At 40.5% G+C, this 23146-nt stretch overlaps 1 protein-coding gene across 24 annotated transcripts in view; it reads left to right on the plus strand.

Annotated features, from left to right (window-relative positions):
* Positions 1-22499, plus strand: part of RIMS2 (regulating synaptic membrane exocytosis 2) — a 457720-nt gene extending 435221 nt beyond the window's left edge. For 22 of the 24 annotated variants that reach the window (XM_035316481.1, XM_035316485.1, XM_035316482.1 and 19 more), the window contains 5 exons: positions 15545-15686; positions 16873-16985; positions 17694-17795; positions 18978-19117; positions 19558-19776. In XM_035316481.1, coding sequence (XP_035172372.1) covers positions 15545-15686; positions 16873-16985; positions 17694-17795; positions 18978-19117; positions 19558-19776 — 716 coding nt within the window. Of the gene's footprint in view, positions 1-1989; positions 2244-15544; positions 15687-16872; positions 16986-17693; positions 17796-18977; positions 19118-19557 lie in introns of those variants that run through there. The other 2 variants (XM_035316505.1, XM_035316480.1) reach the window with 2 other exon arrangements.
* The last annotated feature ends 647 nt before the right edge of the window (positions 22500-23146 follow it).

The following is a 23146-nucleotide window of genomic DNA, read 5'->3' on the forward strand; positions in this document are numbered from 1 at the left end:
TTGTGCAGAGCAGTCATGAATGATTATTAAGATAAATCAAGCTACAAACATTGATTTTTCAGCCATATCTTACATTGATAAAAATGTTGAAAGTTCGCTTTTATTTTTATAGATAGAAGACTTTACAGTCAAGTCTCTTTAAAATATCTTTATCAATTACTTCAACACATTTCATTATTTTTTGTCAATTAAGTGATAGCTGCATATTAGAGATTTGTTGTTGTAACTATGATTGTCATTTGCTTTACAGCATTTTAGTAACTTACCTTTTTAGACTAAACTGTAAACAGAAGTTCTCTCAGCAATTCAATTATACTTTGACTTGATGCAGTGCTAGTACAGATGCAAAGGGTGATTTTAGAGGGAGTGCTGGATGTTTTGCAGGCTGAGTGTCCATCTCAAAGTGGAGTGCCTCATCCAGTATCATCACCAACTGAATGTACCTTTTAGAATATGGCCTGAGTGAGACACCAAAAGATGTCAAACCTAGATAAGTTGCCCTGTACATCATTTCTTGCTGGTGCAGAGGAAAAGAGGATTTATCTTGTCCCAAAGTGAGTGCTTGTGGTATCACATGAAACACATTTTATTGGGAATATTTTATTATTGTTGTCTTTACATGAAAATATCATGCATGTTGTAAAAATAGCTATCACTACAGTGAGTTCACTAAGAAGTCATTTTTCCTGTAGATTGAGTGGTGATGAGTTCTGTCCCTGAGTGCTGAACTTCTGATGGGTTTTCAGTCTGCAGCAAAGCACAACTCTGTTGACTGTTCAAGATCTTTTATTATTATCCAAGCATAAATAGTATTTTTCAATCATCAACTCAAATATAGAGCTCCAGGTGTAGCTCTATAAACAATTTTTGTGAAGTTTCATTTGGCTTCAAACCGGCATTTTTACTGTGAAGTTCGTTAGGTCAAACCCTGAATATCATTTACCATTATTTGGGTGGATTTAAAGACTTCTGAAAGGCAACAGGAAAAAAAAAACAACGTGTGCTAATGTTACAGTTTAAAGTGCCAGTAGCAAAACAACGGCCGTGTGCAGGATTTGGTACCGCTTTTGCGCTGTCGTGAACTGTAGGGGAAGAAGTTATTGATGCTGCAAAAGACAGCAGTAAGTAGTTGGTTTTAATGATGTCCAGTGCTTTAGTTTCTTACTGTTTGGGGGGACAATTTCCCAAATGCTATACACAGCATTAATAAATCATTTATTAATGATGATTTACCTTATTACAAAGGTAAATAGTGGTGAGAACATAGTGGTAAAATCAAAAATGCAGATGATGTACTGCAGCTGTGAGCAAATTGTGTGAATTCGGAAAAGACACCCTTGCATCTGCAAAGGATGTAGGTGTGTGTTAGAAGTTTGAAGCTTCTAAAGCTTTGCTTTAGAAGTGAAGGAGCTTCGCTTGAAGTGAAGGAGCGGTGTGGGATTTGTCTCTGGTTGCAGGGCGGATTCCTCACTGGACGTTGGACCACTGGCAGCAAGCAGAGACGAAACATAAGAGGCAGAAATTAAACTAGAAGCCCTTCCGTGCTGTGCGGGTGACCGAGCCCTGGCACAGGCTGCCCAGAGGCTGTGGGGTCTCCTCCGTCAAAAGCCTTGGAGACCTTCAGAAGGACGTGGTGCTGGGCACCCTGCTCTGGGTGTCCCTGCTTGGGCACGGGTGGCACCGGGTGGCTCCAGAGGTGCCACGGGTGGCCAGCCGCAGCCACCCCGTACCGCTCGGCCCCGTTCCTGCCCCAGGTGGGCCGCTCCGCCTCAGCCTCCCCCCGTCCCGGCCCTCCCGGGCGGTCCCGACCCATGCGGGCGGTGCCTGCGGGGCGCCGCCTTCCCCCCGCCGCCCGGCCCGCCCCCGCCTGCCCACCCAACGCCTCCCGCTCTCGGCTCTCCCCGCTGACAGGCGCCGGCCCTGCCCTGCCCGGCCCGCCTCATCCCCACCGCGAGCGGCGGAGCCGGCGGAGGCATCGCTGAGCTCCGCGGGGCAGCGCCGAGCCCGGCGGCTCGCAGCCCGCCCAGCTCCCTTCGCTCCCCTCCCTTCCCTCCCTCCCGCCGCCAAGACGCCGCGCTTCTTGTACCGCGCCAAGGGCGGGTGCCGCTCGGCCAAGATGGGCCGGCAGACGGCGGCCGGCGGGCGCAGCATGCAGCGCTCGCAGAGCCGGAGCAGCCTGTCCGCCTCCTTCGAGGCGCTGGCCGTGTACTTCCCCTGCATGAACTCGCTGGAGGAGGACGGAGGTGAGGGGACGGGGACGGGGACGGGCGGTTACCGGCGGTCAGGGGGCGGCTGGGGGCACGGCGCTGGCAGCCCCGCAGCTTGAGGGAGGCTGTTGGGGTGGCTGGTGTGAGCGTAGAGCCGAGATACTGCTCAAGCTTCAGTTGTGTGGAAAGAAGGGGGGGAGAGGGTCTTGTCGTTTATTTTCACAAAATAAAGGGTGTTTCCTCAGAGTCCTGGGCTGGCTCAGGTACCCCTCACCTCTTAGGGTGGCATACCCCACAGAGCACCCCGTCTGAACCGCCACATTCTGGCCCCTTTTCACTTTTTCTTAGGATCATCGGCATAGGCAGAAGGCTGTACGTCCAGGTGGACCTTGCAGGTCTCACACCCGGCCGTCTCCGCTCCCTAAAGTCAGCCCCGGCTGTAAAGCACGCTCATAATTTCCGTGTGTTTGTTGCAGGACCAGAACGTCCCATGGCAAAGAGGAGGAGCGCAGGGGCTTCTGGCTTCTCTGTGTAACTGGGGGGAGCCTAAGAGAACCTGAAAAATAAAATGTCCTGGTTCCTGTCTGGGATGCGTGTAACAAATGTGTGTGTGTGCTCAGACACAGCACCAAACCCTCCCGGGGACAAAAGTTGTGTTTCGTGGCTTACTTGGAAAGTACTGCTTTTGTAAAGAAAGTGTTTAAATGTATTTACATGTAGAATGAGCTTAGTCTTCCTAGTGTTTACCAGAAATAATTTAAAATTCTTAATTTCACTGACATTAATTGAACACATTGTACCTTTGGTAGATTTTAGCAATATCAAATGAAGATATCTGTATTTGTACAATCCTGCTAGACAGTCTTATATCAGCTGTGTGTGTGCACCATTCATAATAGGCATTTAAAACATCTGCATAGCATATATCACCTTCCACATCTCAGGTCGAGAGTTCGAAGGCAAATGTTTGTCCCCAGCCTTCACGTGTCTCAATTTATCTTCCCATGTGCAGCAGTCACTGAAGTGTCATCCCCAGAGCATCCTTCCTTTCTGATGAGGATGCCGAGGTTGGTGCCTTGCCTTTGCCTTGGTCCCTGCTCAGGGACTGGTCAGGTTGGCTCCTAATGTAGAAAATAGGGAGCTCCTCCCTGGGGCAAAATACGCTGTCCTTCAGTACTCTCATCTGTTCCCTGCCACGAACAGAGAAGTGAACTGCAAAATATTGCCGGTAGACTGAAGGGTAGGCTTCAGAGGGCATTTTGTTTAATCTTTTGACATGCTGATAAACTGTGTGGCTGAAAACACACATTTTTAAAGGACTGAAAATGTCATAAATTATGCTAAAATGCTTAGGTATTCTTTAAAGGTTGTCCCATCCATTCCAGAATAGTTGTCTCTTCAGTCCTGATTATTAGTTACAATAATGGCATTAGCCCAGTGTGAAATCAGAGTATTGATTTGTGTTGTTCTGGTCTGTTTTCTTTACTTCTCTAGGAAAAAATAAATAAATTTATTCCTCAGTTGAGACTTGTCTACTTTTAAAGCTGTTCACTGACTTGAAGAAATCTGAACTTTATGAAAATCAATAGAGGAATACCTGTTAGTTTAATGTTAATTCAATGTTTTATTTAGTTTGTGTTCACAAGTTATTTAAAATGAAGTGTTAAAAGACTGTATACAGTTTTATTTTTTTACATGTGTTTATTTAAGTTAACTGATCCTATGTAGATGTAGGCTACACTTTGAAATGCATTTTGTGCAATTCAAATGAAAAAGCAGAGATGCAATTGCTGTGCAGTTTCTGTGCAGCTGAGCCTCTGCTGCCTGAGACTTCAGACACACCAGGTCACAGAGGCATGGCAGGCACGACAGCTGAACTCCTTTCTCTAGTGCTCTCACTAAGATTATAAAGAAAAAAACAAAAAGCTATGAGCATTTTTGAATGCAGGTCACCTCTGCCCCCAATTTTAATTTGTTGTTTTCTGAATACTTTTATGCAATTATATTTTTGTACCCCCAGTGTCCTTAACTTGTTGTGGTATGTGTGATCCCATGTTTGTGTACTTACTGCTTTACAGTTTGATCTGTAAAAGATAAATGTTAAACCCACTTCATAAGTTACACATCTTCAAGAGGCAGTTATTTTTGTGTATGATGAGTAGGTTAAAAAAAAAGATAACCTGCTACACAGAGGTGCTTTTACATTTTCCACTCAATCACACTTTTAATACAAAGAGAAAATCTGTTCCATTGATGCATTTATTTATGATACACCCTTGAAGACTTCTGTTCGTTAGCTGCTGAAAGGAATACGCTGGACCATAGGTATGTCTTTGGGTAGAAAAGGACATGCATAACGTCAAGTTTCAAAGTCACCAAAAAGTAACTCAAAAGAAGATATTAATAGGAACAAATTCAGAAGCCATTTTAGAACACCATGGATGAGGAGACACATTTGAGTGTCAGTTGATGAAGAAAGGAGACTTCTGAAGCCCCAGCATCCAAATTGTGATGCTCTGAAGAGGCAGCTGTGGAGAGGCTGCAGGTTTCCAGCTCAGTGGCCGGCATGAACTTGCTGTGGGCCGGTCAGGTTTACAGCCCAGGGTGCTGATACTGGTCCTTGCGTTTCCGACTTGCTCATCAGCTACACGAGTCCTTCAGGTTTGCCCCCAAATATTTTTTTCATTGTTAACGTACTTCTGGTACATGTGCTGGGGCACACCCAGTATTAACACTTCACATGGTACCAGAGCAGATTAAGTCTGTTATGGAAGTGCCAAGGTTTTCAAAAGATGTCTTTTGTATATTTAGTTACCTTCATGGATGATAGAGGGCACAGCCTGCATCGTAAAGTGAGAATTAGCATCACCTGGTGCTTGGAACAGATTTAAATTACATGGATGTCATCAAAGAGAGGTTTGGGGTGTGAATCTTGAAGCTGCTCTTGAAGCATCTTGAGCTTCACATTTTGCCTCTCAATCCTGGCTCTGTTGAAGTTAAAGGAAATTTTGTCATTAAATTCAAACGACTGGGGTATTTCAAATGTAAATGCTTGTGACATTGTTTTAGATGTCTGTGTAGCGATAATGCAAAATTTCACAAACATAAGATATTTAAAAGCGGTGGATTTGAGTTTACTAAAGTTTCCTGTGGTTGACTGGAAAATGTGCTTGAGCAAGTGAATTTTTTCATGCAAGACTGAAGGTTATCCAGCACTCACACAGAGGAAAGCAGAGGCTCGGATTGCATGTGGTCACTAGAAAGCTTATGTCTGCCTTTACGAGTGGGACTGTTAACGTGGTGCTTCCTCAGATTACACAGTGTGTATTGTTTGCTGTGCTAAATTTGTGCTACGCTTTTGTTTTACACTCCCTACATTCACTTCTGCCTTGCATTTACACTGAGGTGTTGATATGTGGTGTTAAATGGCAGGTTGTCAGGAGTGCAGCCATGGAAAAGCCACTCGTGGCAAGACCTGCGTACAGAAATATGCCCTCCAAAAGGGACTGTATTTCAATTGAATGTCTTCTTCGCCAAAGCACTGAGTTTTTGGATGGTAGCGAAGCTGTGAGATTCAAGAGGAAAATCAAATGCTTTTCAGGTGCTGAAGACAATTCGAGAGATAATTTATGATAATTTAAGACATAAATTAATTCAGAAAGAACTGGAAGGAATCTTGGACTCCCAGTATGTTAGAAAAACAAAAGGCAATTGGAGAGAAAGAAAAAAAAAAAAAGCCACAGAATGTTCTTCAGCCCAAGACAATCATGCCAGAAATAGCAGGAAGGAGTTTTGTTAGCTGAGGAGAATATACATTGCAGTTCTGCATAACGATGTCTGCCAAAAGAAGTTTCTTGAGTGTTGCCACAGGGCTTCAGTAGGAATCAAACCCGTTGTATGCTGCCATTACCGAGCTGGTAGCTATCTGGAAATCTGGTTGGAAGAGTTACTTGATCACGTAGGTGTGAGCAAGAGTGTGCCATTGATGCCAGTGAGTGAAGGAGCAGGACTTTAAACGCATCTTTAACTGCTCACTTGAGCACTATTATTGATTTCAGTGGCATTGTTCGCAGATTAATCATCTGCTCGTTGGTAGAGCTGGAATAAAGCTGTGCAGTTCCTGGATTCAGTTCCTGTGGTTAGGCCACCAGATCACACTGTCCCTCTGGAGGTCCCAGTAGACAATAACAAGCAGACAATAATTTAACCAGAAATAGAAAATGGGGGAAGTAGTAACAATAAATTCATTAACACGGTAATTATTAAAGTGAAGAGGATCCTGCACATGAAGTCGTTATGCTTTAAAATTGTCCTCTTAAAAAGAATAAAGTAATAGCAGGACTATCAGGCAGTGAAGAAAATGAGAGTAACTACAGCTTCTTGGGGGAATTGGCCTATTTTTTGGCCTTGGTGGTAAAGATGACCTTGCTTGCATGGAATGTGCAGAGGCAGAGTCAAGGTGGAAGATGAAAGAAGGGTATTTTGTCCCATGGAAAGGTATGAGCTGTAAAGGACAAAGCTTTAAGGACCGTAGGCTCAACTGATGCTAACACACCAGAGGCTGTCTGCTGTGTATCTCCTGCAAAAGTGGGGTGGCTCCTCTGGAGGATGAAAATCACTCAATAGAATCTGCATGACGTTAAATTTTATGGTCTGTAGTTTATCTTTGCTGCTACCACACTGCTCAGGGACAGATTCCAGTCCACCTTGCTGTCCATGCGGTAGGGCTGGCTCTCCCACCTGCCCAGCTCCTCTGGCTGACTGCTGCAGAGGCAGCGCAGAAGTCATTTCTGACAATTTCCATCTGCCTTTCCAGTCCCAAGGTGGATAAGACCTTTTACAAAAGAAGCGTAGGAATACTGCTGCCAGCAAAGCAGAGAGTGTGGCTTAAAACACGTGGAATCTGGGGACTGGTTGGAAAACCAGCAGAGGAGAGTAGAGGAGGTTGCAGAAGGGTTGACATTCAAAGAAAGTATAGCATGCTTCAGCTGACTGTGTGATGGAAATGCCCAGCAGAGTTTTAAAGCTGCATTTCTCTTGTATTTGTTGTGTTTCTGACCTGAGCTTTAGTTACTCAGCAGCATCTACCTGAACAGCTCAGGTATGGCTGCATCAGCAGCCTTGAAGCTACGGTGTGTGATGGGCTTCATACCTACATAAACCTGAAAAAACCTGTCTGAGATAAATCAACGTGCTGTAATTGTCATTTGTCAGTGGCAAGGTCAACGGCGTAGCGGAGTGGAGCAGTGTCTGGCTGTGTTGCCATTTTTTCAATTGCAGAGGTAAATGTTTAACAGCAGTAGTTTGAAAATGGGTCATTACAGTGTGAAATGTCGGAGTTTGGGGAGCTGCGGTTATTTAAATAATGGCATTTGCCTGGTACCATTACTCATTTCAGACAAAGCTAAGAGGAAGATCTGTTCCTAATTTGTGTAATCTCAGTAGCCATCCAACTACTTGGCACCATCTATCTCATTAAGCCCTAACAGAGGATGTTGAATCGTTTCAACACACTCGCTGCATCATTCAAAACTGCTGCACAGATCCTTCTGATAATGTATGTAATCATTCCAGCTCTACTAAAAATACACAAGATTGGGTTAAAGAATGCTATTAGCATTGTTATGTATTTAGAAAATACATCTCAATTCATATAATACAAAAATGAAGAGCAATTGTGAGCTCCTCATTACAGCAACACTCTTCACTGTTTCAGAAGTTGTAATCTGCTCTTGGCGCTGCATGGAATAACTGTCATTAATGAGCTCCTCATCCAGGAAAATGTGCATATAAACCTAACAGCATTGTAACACAGAACTGCAGCGTTGGTTTTCTACTCAAGATGGTCATCCTTTGTCATTGGCAAAATCAAAGGCTGGGTTTAGAGGTTTCTCGTGGTGAAGATGTGCACCTACCTAGCGCTTCCTTATGTAAACGGGATATAAAATTAGAATGTAATACTACAAAATTGCTTGCTCTATTTTTTCAGGATTTTAATAGCTTGGGGATAAGGCTGGTTTCCCGCTGCTTTGCACTTTCTGTAGCCATGCAGATTGCTGTACAGGATGTACAGTGTGGGTATAAAATGCTACCTTTCTGCTTGTGCCCAAAGTCGGACCTATTATGTTTGAATTGCCAGATCACCAGTCTCTATTGGATCATAACTGAGGGAGGGTACCCAGTATGCTGTTCATTCAGGTCACGTGGCACGTGGGGCATACAGCTGTGGGCTGAAAAGCAAAGCTCTTCTTTGGTGTCACATCTTTGTGTTCAGTTTTACAGCAATCCTAGGAGGCTTTTGGCTGGTGGGTCCTCCAACCACGCTTAGGAGAGATGTGGTCTTATCAGTAACAGAAGCAGAGACTGCTGCAATGGTGCTCAAAATGCCCGAGTGTCTGTGTACAGTTCTGTTGACCTTCTCAGCCTTGTAGTAAAATAAAAAATTATAAAAATAACATTAGCATAATCAGGATGTCCTGATCTCTCATGGGCCAAGTAGGCAGTTAAATATATATATATATATATATATATATATTAAATATTTCCATTTCTTATAAAATCTAAAGGTCTATATTGTTGTCATTTCAATAGGGCACGCTTGGTGTTTTGATTGTTCCTTTTAAAGTGTTCTTAGGTAAGTGTTTACCACATGAGTTTTGTATTTGTTGTATTTAATGAGGTACATGAATGCATCAGTAGCTTAGTTGGAAAGCTGTAAAGATTGAGTTAGAAAGTTAAAAAGTTAAAATGCATAGCTGATGCTTTTTTGTCTAGATACAGCAGCTCCTGATATCAGTACAATGAACACCGAGGTGCAAAAAAAAAAAAAAAAAAAAAAAGGCAATATTTTCTGAAATATTAAGAAAAGTTGGGGTTATGTATGGAAATGGGGGTTTTCTGTTTCAGTGTGTACTGTGAAGTATGCAGTTCTGCATTATACTTAAAAATGTCCTTCACTGTGCCAACACTGCAGTCAAAATCTGTACTCAACATCCTTCAAACAAGGAATCCAACCAAAAGTCTTCAAAGCTGGTTTGCTGTCATACGGTCAGGGCCAAGTAACCAACAGAGAAGCGGAGATCACAGAGGGTGGCAGGAATATCAGTACCACCAGCACCCATCCAGAGCGGTTCCCTGGGATGGTTCCCAGCGTGCTGGGGGGGCTGTTATCAGAGGTAAATTCCTTGTCAGGGGAATGGACAAGCTCCAGACCCTACTGCTGCAGTTCCCTTTATGCCAGGTTGGGATCTCCAGGGCATGGTGCACAGCACAGGTGTTGAAAAGAAGCTGAAAGCTGTCAGAGGCAGCGATGTGTCAATTTTGTATGTAGCATGCTCAGCACTGATTCTGTATAATAATACAGGGGATACAGGAATTGTAGAAACATTAAAGTAATTATCATGTATGGGAAATACAGTTCTTGTTAATACCTCAGTCTTGTAAAAATATTTTAAAAGCTCTTGGGATTGCAAGTGTTGAAAAGCTTGAAGTGATGCCCCACGCAGACAGAAGCAATTTCTGTTGTCTGATGCTCTTAAATATTTGCAGAAGGATCAGTTAAAACTATCAGGAGAATGAATATGAGCAGAGCAGGGAAATTAAAGTGGCAGAATACAACTTTAAACACATTCAGAAGTGGGAGGCAATAAGGAGCAGGTGCCTGCCTTAAACCACAGCATTGCCTGTGGTAAACTGACCTCACATCATGCAGCCACAACAAGCCGGGGGGGATCTTTTCCAGATTGGAAGTATGACCAGCCTTGCCGTGAAAGGGAAATGAAATACAGACAAAGGATGCTGCAATTTAGTCTGAGCTTTATATCCCGTGAACAGCCAAGATTCTTGTTGGCTGCCTCTTGGGTCCCGTATATGGGAATTCAATGAGAATGGGATCCAAAAGCTTCTACCAGCTATTGATCAGAAGTTCAAGCAGTGCTTTTGCAGCTGACTATTTCATTTATTTCTCTCTTTCTTTCACTTTATCTTAGGTGCTGTCTTAATTAACCTTAATCTTAATTAAACATGCTTTCATTGTGGCCAGAGGAAAGAAAGAGGAGGAAATAAAAAGGCATAGGACAAGAGAGAAAAAGTATTTCTTGACTGAAAATGAAAAACTAATGAGGGCTCCCAAGAAATTTAAAAATCTTTTCTGACCAGAGGCTGTGAGGCTCTGTTTTAGAGGAAGGTGTCTGGGCACCTGAAAATGCAGTGGAGAGCAATGAAATTGTTCTAGAGAAAATTTAATTCCTTTGCCGCCTATGATGTGGACAGTTGGCTTTCTGGAAGGGAAGGCCATGTGTCTTTCAGGCAGTTACTTACTTCCTGAAGGACAGGATAGGATTTTCCAGAGGATTGTGTAGGCATAGTGGAGGCTGAGGCTCTCTTAGTCTAGGCTCTGTCGAACTTTTCCTACCTGGCTGCCCCCCTACTGAAGGGCATCCCTACTGAAGGCAGCACTGCTGTTGGGTTCCTCCGGCAGGCCATTCCCATCCCAGTCTGAATTGCTTAGTGTTCTGTATTGAGATGTGCGTGGGAGGAAGAACCAGTACAAAGAACGATCTTCCCTTCTTCCCTACAAGCACGAAGTAAGGGAAAGTCTGTGGTTATGGTTACTCCTGCCCTACAAATGCTTTCTGGGCTTCAGAAGTGCTTGCATCATGCCCTGGGGAGAAATTGCATCAGAAGGACGGTAACAGAACACTTCGTGAGCTGGCGGTGAGCACTGTCTTGAGGTAAGATGGCCTCAAAGGTTCTTAAAATCAAGGTGATGGTGGAATCTGGGTTTCCCAGATTTTCTTGCATAAATTAGTAGATCCTAACCCATGTTGGCTGCTTGGGTCATGTGGTGATGTAAGCAAAGAAACCGCTGAGCTGTGTTTCCCTGCGGTGCTTAAACGAGCTAAATGCCAAAAACTGGGCTGTGCCAGATCCAGAATTGTGTGTCCGCAAGGCGATTTGAGACCTACCCTGTCCACTTCTCTTAGGTAGGCTCAAATGTTCTTAGCCTCTCTGATAATTTTATCTAACCTTTTTCTTGATGTGCCCAGAGCAGGTCTCCAGATACTTAGAGACTTTTGCTCTTGAAAAATAGTCACTTCATGCTCTTTGTGGATCTAACTCCCCAGTTCAGATGAAAATACTGAATCAGTTTTTATCCAACCTTTCTGGTACCGTGAAAAGTGGCACTTCAAGTACTTGAATGTGTTTCTGAAGCCACAGCTGCTCTACACTCCATGAGAGTCCAACCGAGAGCTCACATACCACATGGGAACCAGCATAACCAGCTGGCCTCTGCCTGCACCAGCAGTGTCCTCTCCTGGGGCTCTCCTTGCAGGCACTAGCTGAGAGCAAGCTGAGACCCCACCAGAGGCAGTTATCATCTGGCTGGATCCCAGATCACAGAAGGTAATCTGTTGTGCTCACTGCAGTCTTCAGCTTGCCCTCATCTGGTACGGAAGATCACATCAGGAGTGCTGCACCCCTAATTTCCAAGCAATTTGCACTCCTTGTTATGGGAGCAAATAAATCCACAAATCATTTAGAAAATAAGGCCTGTAGAGTCTATTTGCAGTAACCATATTAGTTAAATTACCAATGTGATTAACTGTAAGAATGAATGTGCCTTCATAAATGCCAGAGCAATTATTTCTGGTAATTTATTCCACTCCATACAATATAGCCATAAGAATCTGAACTAGTGTTTTTCAGATAATGTATTCCATATTTTTGCTGGCGACTTAAGAGAAATTTCTTTTTTCTAAGGCAATTAGATTATGCTAATTCGGAGAACATTCTCAGTGTTCTTTATTAGAGTTCAGTAAATTATGAGAAAATTTATTTTCAGAGTAGGTGGTCAGCATCATACCTAGCAACAAAGTACACTACTAATTCTCTCATTTCCGCATCCTTTCATTGGGAGGGGTTAAAAACTGTGTGTGAAGCGAGTGTATATGTGTAAATACTTTATGATTACAAATCCAGATTGCCACCTTTATACTGGCACCAGTGATGTGTGTACTTCTATGTAAGGTAGATGCACCCCCAAGTTACTGATTTAGCTAGAGAGTAGCATCGCCTCAACTGGGATCTTTAAACTGTTTGTTTTGAAAACTGGTTTTCTGAAATGATCTGCCTTAGAAGAACAACTTTTCAAAGTACTGTTGGTTGGTTATTTTGGGGCTAGATCTGCTAAAGAGTGCAGACACTCAAGTAGTTGAATCAACACAGCTGAGGATACTCTAATTTATAGGTAAGGATGAGGGAAAACAGTTTGGATTTACTGGAGCAGTAAGACCTGCAGCCAGGTCTTCCACCAGCTACAGCTTGAAAGTATGATACCAAAGACTATTTCTTTGAGCTGATAAGCTGCTTCACATTTTCATTACTACTTGCAACCTTTTAAGTATTTTAATGCTGAACTTATGAAACATGAACTATGAATCATATAAATACCATTTTTTGCATCTAAATTGCTTGAGAAATTGTGTGATTATATTTGGTTTGTTATGTTTTTCCAGGGACCAAAGTAGTGGTAGTATTGTGAAATCACGTTTAAGCATTTCTCATGTCTATTATTACATACTAGTTTAGCCAAGCTAAATCTGAAAGAATACTCATCTCTAAAGCAGTGGTTCTGGAGTCGTGTCTGTGAGCTGGGGCTTCTTCTGAGTTTCTGTTTCAAAATGCCATTTTGCTGTTAAAATCTTCACTTCTTATTTCAAGAAGCATCAACATCATGATTAGCATCATGCTAACATCAGCCTTACTGCTGAAAGGTCAGATCTTCCTCTTTTGAGACCATCAGAGAGATGTGCCATTTTCTGCTGAAAACCTGAAAATTATTATTCACATTGGCTTTTTGACCCTTCTTTAATTCACTGTTTGGGTCCAAATAATTCCTGTTTATCACCTGCATTTATGGGGTATTCTGTGCATATTCAACTTTCATTCTATAACAACATTGCATTTTCTCAGCTGTTGGCTTGTCTTCCTGTGAACCAGAGTACTTTTTTCAGTTGATGTGAATGTGGGAAAGGAACACTGGTGCAAAGGGATGCAAAGAACAGCTGGTGAAACACGTGTCTCTATGAAGACTTGAATGGCAATTGCACTAGTTGTGCCTTAATTTCTTAGTAAATTGATAAGCAACAGATGTGTTTATTTTTTCTATGAATGTTTTGGTAGAGCAAAGGCATACAAAATTTAAATTATAATTCAGAGAAAAAATCTGCCTTGCTAATTAATAAAGGTTACTGTATGCTCTTTCATATATCATATAGTCAAACTCATATTTATCCCAAGCCCCAAAATCCTTGAAAGATGGTACAAAAACTTGAAGAATCGTGTAAGATGGAGTCATTCTGTTAAATTTGTATAATTCATGTTTACAAGAATGAAATGAAAATGACCACCATTTAACAAGAATGAATACTAAGTAATCAAAAGAGCTCTTAACATTGGAAGGGTAATATCCTGCAACAGTACTTCAAGTGAATGGAGCATGGAGCTTCAGGAGCTGCATGCCTTTCAGATTCAACTGTAACACTGCGTACCTTCCCTACAAGACAATAGCACATTTTTTTCCAGGCAGTTTTGTGTTAATGTTTCTTTGATCTGAATGATTGGATTTTAGATCAACATTGGGCCAATGTTGGAAGTCAGCTGCCAGCTTTCATTAGTTTAATATAAAAAATAGAAGAGCAGACACTTGGAACAATGCAACCCAATTGTCGACTTCTGCCCTTCATTTTCCATATGTCATGTTAGCCTTGTATTTTATTTTATATATGAATTTATTGCTTCAGATAATAATGGGAATTTTCAGAACTAGCTTTGACAGAGTAAAAAAAAAATATTTCTTTCTGTGTAAGTACCAAATTTATGGATGCTACCTAAGGGGCAAGGTGAAGATTTAAAGCAACATGGTTTTTCTTACTTTTATTTATATTGTACTGATTAAAAGTTTTGGTGTTAAGGAAGGCATATAAGTCTTATGATAAGCAACATGACTACAAGATGTCAATGAACCATTCATGACGCTGATACAGAAATGTCTCATGACAGCTAAATGTTATTGAAATGTTATTAAATATTTATTGACAGGGGGCAGTGGGTTTTCAAGGTATTTTAGGTGTCTGTTTCCCACTTATCTAAAATCCCTATGTTCTTTACCTGACATGTATCCCTCCTTGCTGTTCTGCCCTCTGGTGTGGCATGAGCCAGAGGAGCTGAAGGGGTAGCAGAGGCTATGGAAGACTGCAGAAGAGGACAAGGCCCTAGATGTACCAGGATCTTGGATATTTCTGTCCACTCAGTGTATCAAGTGTATTAAAAAATCTGGTATCATTTGGTGTCATGTACATTTAGAGTTATTACTCTGTTATCAGTATAACACATCTCAGTGGGCTGAAGTCAGGGGGTTTTATCCATTGAACAGGTAGAAGAAATTGGAATACTGCATTCCCTGCGCTGTTGCACTCTTGCAGAGAATAATGTTTAAAATCAGAAATGACATGGAGTGACTGTCTTATTCATGAAAGAAGAACTGAGGCTTTATTCAGTTCTTGATTATTTTTGTTGTTTTCTGGAGTTTTTACACAACTTCAATCTGAGGTCTTGATCAAAGTTTTTACACTAAAATAATACTATAATCACTTCTTTTATTTTTCCCCCCTTATTAAGTTTTGAGTATTTTTCCCTTATCCAATACCCAGTTATCTCTCACTATGCTGTTTTTTTCAACTAAAATTAAGCTATACAAATGGATACAAAAATGTTACTCTTGGAGATGGAAATAAAGTTTCATATTGTGCATAAAGGTCACTATTCTTATTTTTTAGGGGATGGGAAGGGTCCTTGATCTGTTGTTTACTGTCCTTACTAATGGATGTCTCTAACTTGATGTCTCTAAGCAGATAATGACCAAATGTTCTTAAATCCAATAATTCAGCTGGATTAAAACATTCCTGAGACACTGCAGGTTTTGACAGAATGGCAGCAGTCTAATTGAATTCCTAGGAGGGATGTGTTCATCCAGAGAAAACATATTTTAAACAGACTAGATTCTGGCTGGTATAAATCTGGTTACCTCCACAGGCAGACTTGTGTGTTGTGTCTGAACAGCTGGTAGCGACAGAACTAAGATATCTTAAAAGATATTTATGATGAGTGTTCTGTCTGCTTGCCTATTAATAAAATACTGATATTTTTTAAAGGGAAGACTCAGTACAGGTCAGTGATTTCTGGCTTCGACTTCTCCTGCGGCGTGGAGCGGTGCCCTGCAGGACAGCCAGCTAGGGTGGCGTGGTGCGATGGAGATGTCTGTTCTGTCTCCACAGAGGCAGGGGGTAAGAAGCTGCGGAGCACCGTCCAGAGGAGCACTGAGACAGGGCTGGCCGTGGAGATGAGGAACTGGATGACCCGTCAGGCCAGCCGCGAGTCGACGGATGGGAGCATGAACAGCTACAGCTCCGAGGGAAAGTAAGCAGCAGTTACTATTGTGGTCCCCTGTCGTTTCTCCACAAAACTGATGGTTAGACAAAAGTCAGGTGAATGCTGTAGGTCATGTTCAGTCAGAATCCCCTCCACAAGCTACTGTCATTGATAGGCTGCTTAAAGACCAAGCCTAAGTTTCCTCCTGTGGCCAAAAAACTCTCTCTCCAACTCGATCTGTGTGGAAGTATGAGACTGTCATGTATTTTAACATCCCATATCATGCTTTTTGTAAAAGTTACAGACCTCTAAGTGGTATGTCAAAGGCACTGTCCAGACAAGTGTTATTGTGGACAAATTTTTTAGTGGCATTCACAGCGCTGGACAATATACCTTTACTGGACGATACATCTCAGAAGTCCTGGTCAATGCACTGTATGCACTTGAGATGGACATTTATTTATGGTTGGTCATTACAAATCTCACTATTTTTTAAAATCTTTTCTTTTCATTGGCCATCTAGAAAACTATTTCTCAAGCAGTTACTGACCAGATTGTTCTTCATAGTAATCGTTGACTTGTATTGGGTCACAGATAATTTATGGCAAGAATCTGAATTTTAAGTTACTTTGGTCATTTTCCATGATGAATTTAATTTCCATTATTGAATATATGTCATTCCCCAAGACATATTATTTATAATGAATGATGATTTTAAAAGGTGCTTTGAATAATAGTGACCAGTGTTCAGTCTAATGTATTTATTTCACTGGATACTTTTGACATTCAGCCATTGAGTTGTCATTGACTGAGAAGCATGATAAATTTTACCTTCATGTAACTAAAGTACTGGTAAGGGCATGTATTAATACCTTACTGAACTGCTGAACTGATCTCCTGTTAATACTACAGTAATTAACAGAGGGCTTTGATATATTGGGAAAAGAGAACATGATGGCATAAAACACTATGGAGGTAAAAACAGTGAAGATTAGTGCTTTCTTCACCTGCTCGAGTGATTATATGCTGGAGGCTGAATTACTACGTGTTGAACACCAGGAAGTTTTGAAAATTACAGTAATTATTTTGTAGTCTCGTCAGTGTAAATAAGTTCCTTGTAAACAGTATTACCAGAATTATAACTGATAAAATCAAAACATCTAGAAACAAAACAAAAAGCAAGATCAAGAATATTTACTGATTTTACTTATTTATTTCCAACATTCTTTTTCAGTTTGATTTTCCCTGGTGTGAGGTTGGCTGCAGATAGCCAGTTCAGTGATTTTCTGGATGGTCTTGGTCCCGCCCAGCTTGTAGGACGACAGACTTTGGCAACACCATCAATGGGTAAGCATTTATGCCCTATAGATATAACATAATCTACTGGGTCTGGTAATTAGAACATAGAAATTATCTAGATTCCAATTCTTTAAATAAGGTTTTCCCATGTGGTTTTGAATAAGTCAGTTAGGACCAACACTATAACCTGAGTCCTAGTTGAACATAATTTTGGATGCTCATCAGGATACTCAAAAAACAAAAAGCTGGTTTGGAAAATTCAACGTTTCTTCTTCAGTTCTTCTTCAGTTTTCCATCTTTGAAATGTGTCTGAGACCTATTCTTTCTCTGAATTACTTGGCTAATATTTAATAAAAATGGGAATTTAGGTGCAAAGTGTTTATTATCGTTCTTACGGATTCTTTACATTCAGAATTAATTTTTCATACCTTTTCTTAAACTAGAGGCAGGGTGAAGAGATTCCAAGCAGTTTGATAGAGCTGCTTTGTACTAATTCCCTTGCTGCCTTTATTTCTCTGAAATTCTTAAGACAGATATAGAATTTAATTTGAAGTAGTAGAGGCACAGGAAAAGGTAGATGAGGAGTTATTGCAGGGTCTTTTTTTATTGTTTACTTGTTTACTAATGTAAATAGTAGTGAAGAGAATAGGTACTAAGTTATCTAAAAGTGTTCACATCTGGCTCATACTTATTGGTAGATTGCAGAAGATACAAGTCATTGAATGTTCATCCTTTTTTTGTGTGTGTGTTTTCTAGGAGATATTCAGGTGGGAATGATGGACAAAAAAGGACAATTGGAAGTAGAAATTATCCGAGCCCGTGGCCTTGTTGTAAAACCAGGTTCAAAGACACTGCCAGGTAAGGAAGAAAAATCTTAGCAATGTGAACTTAGGTGATTTTTTTTGTTTGTTTGTTTGTTTGTTTTACAGATTCATGTATCAATATATTACAGTATTGTACATAGAAATAAAAAAGATGTACTGAAATGGTATAAAACCTTGGAGTACATAAAAAATAATATTTTTCAACAGTACTTCAGGAGGGGAAAAAAAATCAGGCTGTTCTCTGTGCTATCAGAAGGCACAAGAGTATTTTATTAATAGCAAATGCATTCTTGGGAAAGGTAGAATTCCAGTACCAAAAGGGGGCCTCCAAGAAGGCTGGAGAGGACTCTTTAACAAGGAGTGTAGTGATACAGGACAGGACAAGAGGGTATGGCTTAAAAGTAAAAGAGGGTAGATTTACATTAGATGTTCAAAAGTTCTTTACTGTGTGGGTGGTAAGGCACTGGAACAAGTTGTGCATAGAGGTTGTTGATGCCCCATCCCTGGCAGTGTTCAAGGCCAGGTTGGATGGGACTTTGAGCAACCTGGTCTGGTGGGAGGTGTCCCTGCCCATGGGCTGGAATTAGATGGTCTTTAAAGTCCCTTTCAACCCAAACCATTGTACGATTCTGTGAAAGTGAGGTGTATGCTGAAGATGTGGTATAAGAATCTTAGGGGTGAAGAGGGAATCAACAAGAGGTATGGAATAGGTATCTACTCTGCAAAGGAGACTAGTAGATAACTTAGTCCTTTTTTATAATCTGATGACCTGTAACACTCTGTGGAAAGGATGATATATTAATATTTTTAGCAAACTCTTCTGCCAAAATAGAAATTGTGTCAGAGTCGTTTCTTCACTAATTTTCACCTTGTAGATTATTTTATATTACTAACAATTTGGAGCATTGATCCAAATCTCACCAAAGTCAATGCAAGTCATTCATTTACTTAACAAGCCTATTTTGCATACTGTAGAGTAAAGCGATACTATAGTTAGGAATACCTGATTTTTCAAGGTCAAAATCTGGATTGTTTAATGGGGGGGGAAGGGGATTAAAGAAAATGCATTAATGTTTTGCATGTTAATAAATGTTAATACTGCTTGTGGAGATTTATTATAAATGTTATATCTGGTAAAAGGCAGATTTTAGCATATGGTGATAAAACATTGCATCTTTTATGCAAAAATCTGGATTCATTTCTCTTCCCTTCTCAGCACCATATGTAAAGGTGTATCTATTAGAAAATGGAGTCTGCATAGCCAAAAAGAAAACAAAGGTAGCAAGAAAAACGCTGGAACCGCTTTATCAGCAACTTCTATCATTTGAAGAAAGTCCCCAAGGAAAAGTTTTACAGGTAATTTGCATCTCTCTGAAGTACTCTTCTGAATCTGAGAATGCCACAGTTCCCACTGAATGATTTTCAAAAATCTTCTATGCTTAATTTGGCAAGTTCTACCATTTCAAAGACTTGTTGAGTACAGAAATACCACAGTAACACACCTGTTGATGACTTCCAAGTAGAAAGTGCTAGGCAAAAGTTAGTTGTAGATTATTTTGTCTGTACTACATGTGCTCCTTATCTCACTCAGCTTTCTTTAGTATTATGGATAACTGCTCAGTTACTGCCCAGTTCATTAGTGTCTCTGTGTTGTGGTAGTATACGCTGAAGTAACCTATACCAGCAGTGGAATATTTAATTCCTTACTGAGTGGAGGCATTTGAAGAATCAGACTGAAGCTCTTGTTATTGTTGCTGATTTTTTTTTCTATTTTCTTGTGTTTCCATTTCTAACAGATAATTGTTTGGGGAGACTATGGACGTATGGATCACAAATCCTTTATGGGAGTGGCACAGATACTTTTAGACGAACTGGACCTGTCCAACATGGTGATTGGGTGGTTCAAACTCTTCCCTCCTTCTTCCCTAGTAGACCCAACTTTAGCTCCTCTCACCAGAAGAGCTTCCCAATCATCTCTTGAAAGTTCAACAGGACCTTCATATGCTCGCTCATAGCGTCTGTGAAACTGTTGTCATAGCAACCAGCGTTACAAAAAAATAAATAAATTACAGGTCGCAAACCCTGGTAACACTGCATGCTTAATGTTGTGTCTTCTGAGCCTGTTCCTAGGGCTACAACGCGATCCTGTGTTCTCAAGGAAGTTGCACACATTGTGCCCTACAGAAGGCCCTCAGGTGAAGGACTGAAGTCATGAAGAACTGATAGGTTTGGAGTTCAGGGACACTCAGTTTTGGTCCAATCTGAAGCCATGGACTAAACTTAAAAGAATCAATCTGTTTCATGCAACAAAAGTCCTTTTCAATGGCATATCTATTTTGTTGCTCCCGTTTCTTTATTTATCTGCCCTCCCTCCCTAAAGCTTGGTTATGCCACAGAAATGGAGTTAACCTCCCATGAAGCCATGTTACAAGTCAGTGGATTTGGAGACATTGGAAGAAAAGAAGAATGTAAGGATGCTGGAAAAGTCAACTGTCATTTGAAACAGTTACTTGAGATCTGAAAACTCTTCATACTGGAAAGGTTCAGGACTTAAAATGGTGGGCTTCATACCTCCAGCTATAGATACAGTGAAACCCCCGATGTGATGGACTCTGAAAAATAAATTCTGTGGATATACTGTACTGTATGAAATTAAAGAAACTTTTTTGCATGGACACAGATTTAGCTGAACACTTAAATTATTTTCTTGGGGCTGCAACTTGCAAAAAAAAAAAAAAAAAGAATAAATCAGCCATTTTCAACAGTTTATATTATTTTTAAAAGTAAATTTCACTAGTGCATGGTTTTAAAGGGAAGAGAATGCAACAGGGTGATACAAAGACACACCACGTTTATCATTCTTTAAACCAGTCATGGTCTGTATTTTTGCAGACGTATATTAAAAATAAAAAAAATAATTTCTAGCAAATATTTAAAATTCTGTTTATGTGACAAGAAATAAGTGTAATATATTAAATTTATTTAAATGTAAAAGGTACAAGCCTTGTAAAGTTCAACATAATGTGCAAATTGTACACATCTTTTACCTCCTTTCTCTATCTCTCCTCCCAGTCTCTCTTCTTCCTTTTGCTCTTTTTCCCCTCCACCTCCCAGGATGATCATCATAATCTAAAATGGCTACCTTTTGACTTACTACTCTCTTATGCCCCATATTTGGTTCAGGATTGCAGATTGTTCTGCATTTCTGAATCATTTGAGAAAAATATTGTTTAAGAACTTTTTTTCAAGCATGTTGAAAAGGATTTTGCAACATGGCTTGGGAGTACATTAATGTAATTCAGCATGTATTTGATAAAAAAAGATATTTGAACTTTTTGCAATTTATTGTACAGTGCATGGTAACTTATTTTCATTTTTTTCTCACCTTCAAATTGAATTCTACAGCAAAATACTGGAATCATGTGGCCATTGCAAGATGTCTTCAATAAATTTGTTTTCAGCACCAGCATCATTCATTCAAAAGTTGAACTATAATTTCTTGAAGGTTTTGGAAAGAGGAAAAATGAAGTAAATGGTTGATTTTTAGAAGATAAATTTAACAGTTTTATTTGCACTAAACCAAATTGCTACATTCTTGAGATTATAAAAGCAACAAAGATTACTAATTCTTACAGTTCTGTAAAGTTCAATTTTCATAAACTACATTTGTGTTGGCAAAGACATAATTAGGTAATATCAGTCTGAAAAATGTCAATTTTCGGTTCATAATGTAGCCTTAAAGCGTATTGGTACCACTCTGGCAGTTATTTGACACCATTACCAGAACCCTCAGTGTAGTCAACAGATCTTCAAAAACCTGTTTTTTTGTAGCAAACAGTAACTACCGTTGGGTGGTGCTGCAATGTCACGCTTCTCATTAAAATACATTATTTAAAGGGAATGTAACTGGCTAACATTTAATAAGAAAATGCCCCTTTTTTCTGGGTCTTTGTATGCCTTTATTACCTACTTAAGGTTTAATATTGAAACCTTGCAATAATTTTTGAAATACACATTACATATACCTTTCAGGCCACACAGAATTATTCTGATTTTATTTGAAAATCTATTAATGTTTCCCATTATGAAATTGTACATGCCTCATTAGAGGGCAAAAGTAATAATAGTATCACTTAAAATGCCTTTTACTTTGTGCAATATCATATAAATCAAGATTGTGTCTTGTCTTCAGAGTTTATATAATGGATTATTAAGTTAAGGGACAGACTGGTAAAATTATATTTATTGAAATAATTTAGACACCTGTCTACCAGCAGCAAATAAATATTACCAACATGCAGTCTACAATATTCCCTAGGATTAAAGAAAAATTACATAACCATTTTCCTGATACTGTGAGATGTCCTCACATATTGCTGTATGCATTGTCCTATATAAATTATTTCAAGTTTTAAAATCAAGGACATGACGCATGGAAGGTTTGTACATACTTGTCATTATGCAGTATTTATTTTAAAAAAAAAATTAATGTATTTTTTTTAATTTTCACACGTCTGCAACTCTACTTATGGTTTAGTCATGTAAATAGCACTATTCCAGTGATCACTGCTGTCTTGTACATACTATGTTTTAAAAAGTTAAAAGGAATTACAGTTGGGGAAAAAAAAAAAAAAAAAAAAAAAGGCAGATTAGGCCTGTAATGAACACCAACTAATGTAAATCAAACTCATTCTGGTGATGGTATTTAACACTTTAAATAAAACATTTTCTTTACAGAGCTTGTGTGCAGTGCTTTGTTTCTTTTCTCACTGTTATGACCATAAGCTGTCTGAGGCTGCGAGGCCGGGCTCAGGCTTCGGTGTCACCAGGATGTGGAAGGTGCTGGGGCTGTACAAAGCACTCATGGCTGTGCCACACGGGCAAATGGCCAGCCCTGGAATTGGGATGGCCACACTCCAAGTGGCTGGTGGGGATGGTGTGGATACAGCTCCTGTCCTGTTCCTCAGTCTGTCAGGAGGGCACTGCTCGGCCTCCCCGAAGCAATGCCAGCGGTGGTCCCTGGCATGGGGACCTTTCATTGTTCCTGCCACCGCTTCATTTACTGGGAAAGCTGTAGCCTTAGATTTTTAGCTGTTGGAATGTAATATTAAACAGATTGGACTACAAAAAGGATAAGTTAGTAAGCCTCTCCTCTCCAGATACCACCTAACGTTAGCCTTTTTTTGAACAGGGCACAAATGAGGCCAGGCACTGGTAGCTCAGGCTTGAGCAGCAGGAAGCAGGCCAGAGGCCAACACCTCTACAGCTACATGGGGCAGCTCCAGCGAGTTAGTGGGAGGGGAGCAGAGGCAGTGCTTCCCAAAACCAGAGCTGCTGTAGGCTGGCCAGGGGATGGGGTGGAGATGGGGATAGTGGGCATAGAGG

Source organism: Oxyura jamaicensis, chromosome 2 (assembly GCF_011077185.1).
Source record: "Oxyura jamaicensis isolate SHBP4307 breed ruddy duck chromosome 2, BPBGC_Ojam_1.0, whole genome shotgun sequence".
Classification (NCBI taxonomy): Eukaryota; Metazoa; Chordata; class Aves; order Anseriformes; family Anatidae; genus Oxyura; species Oxyura jamaicensis.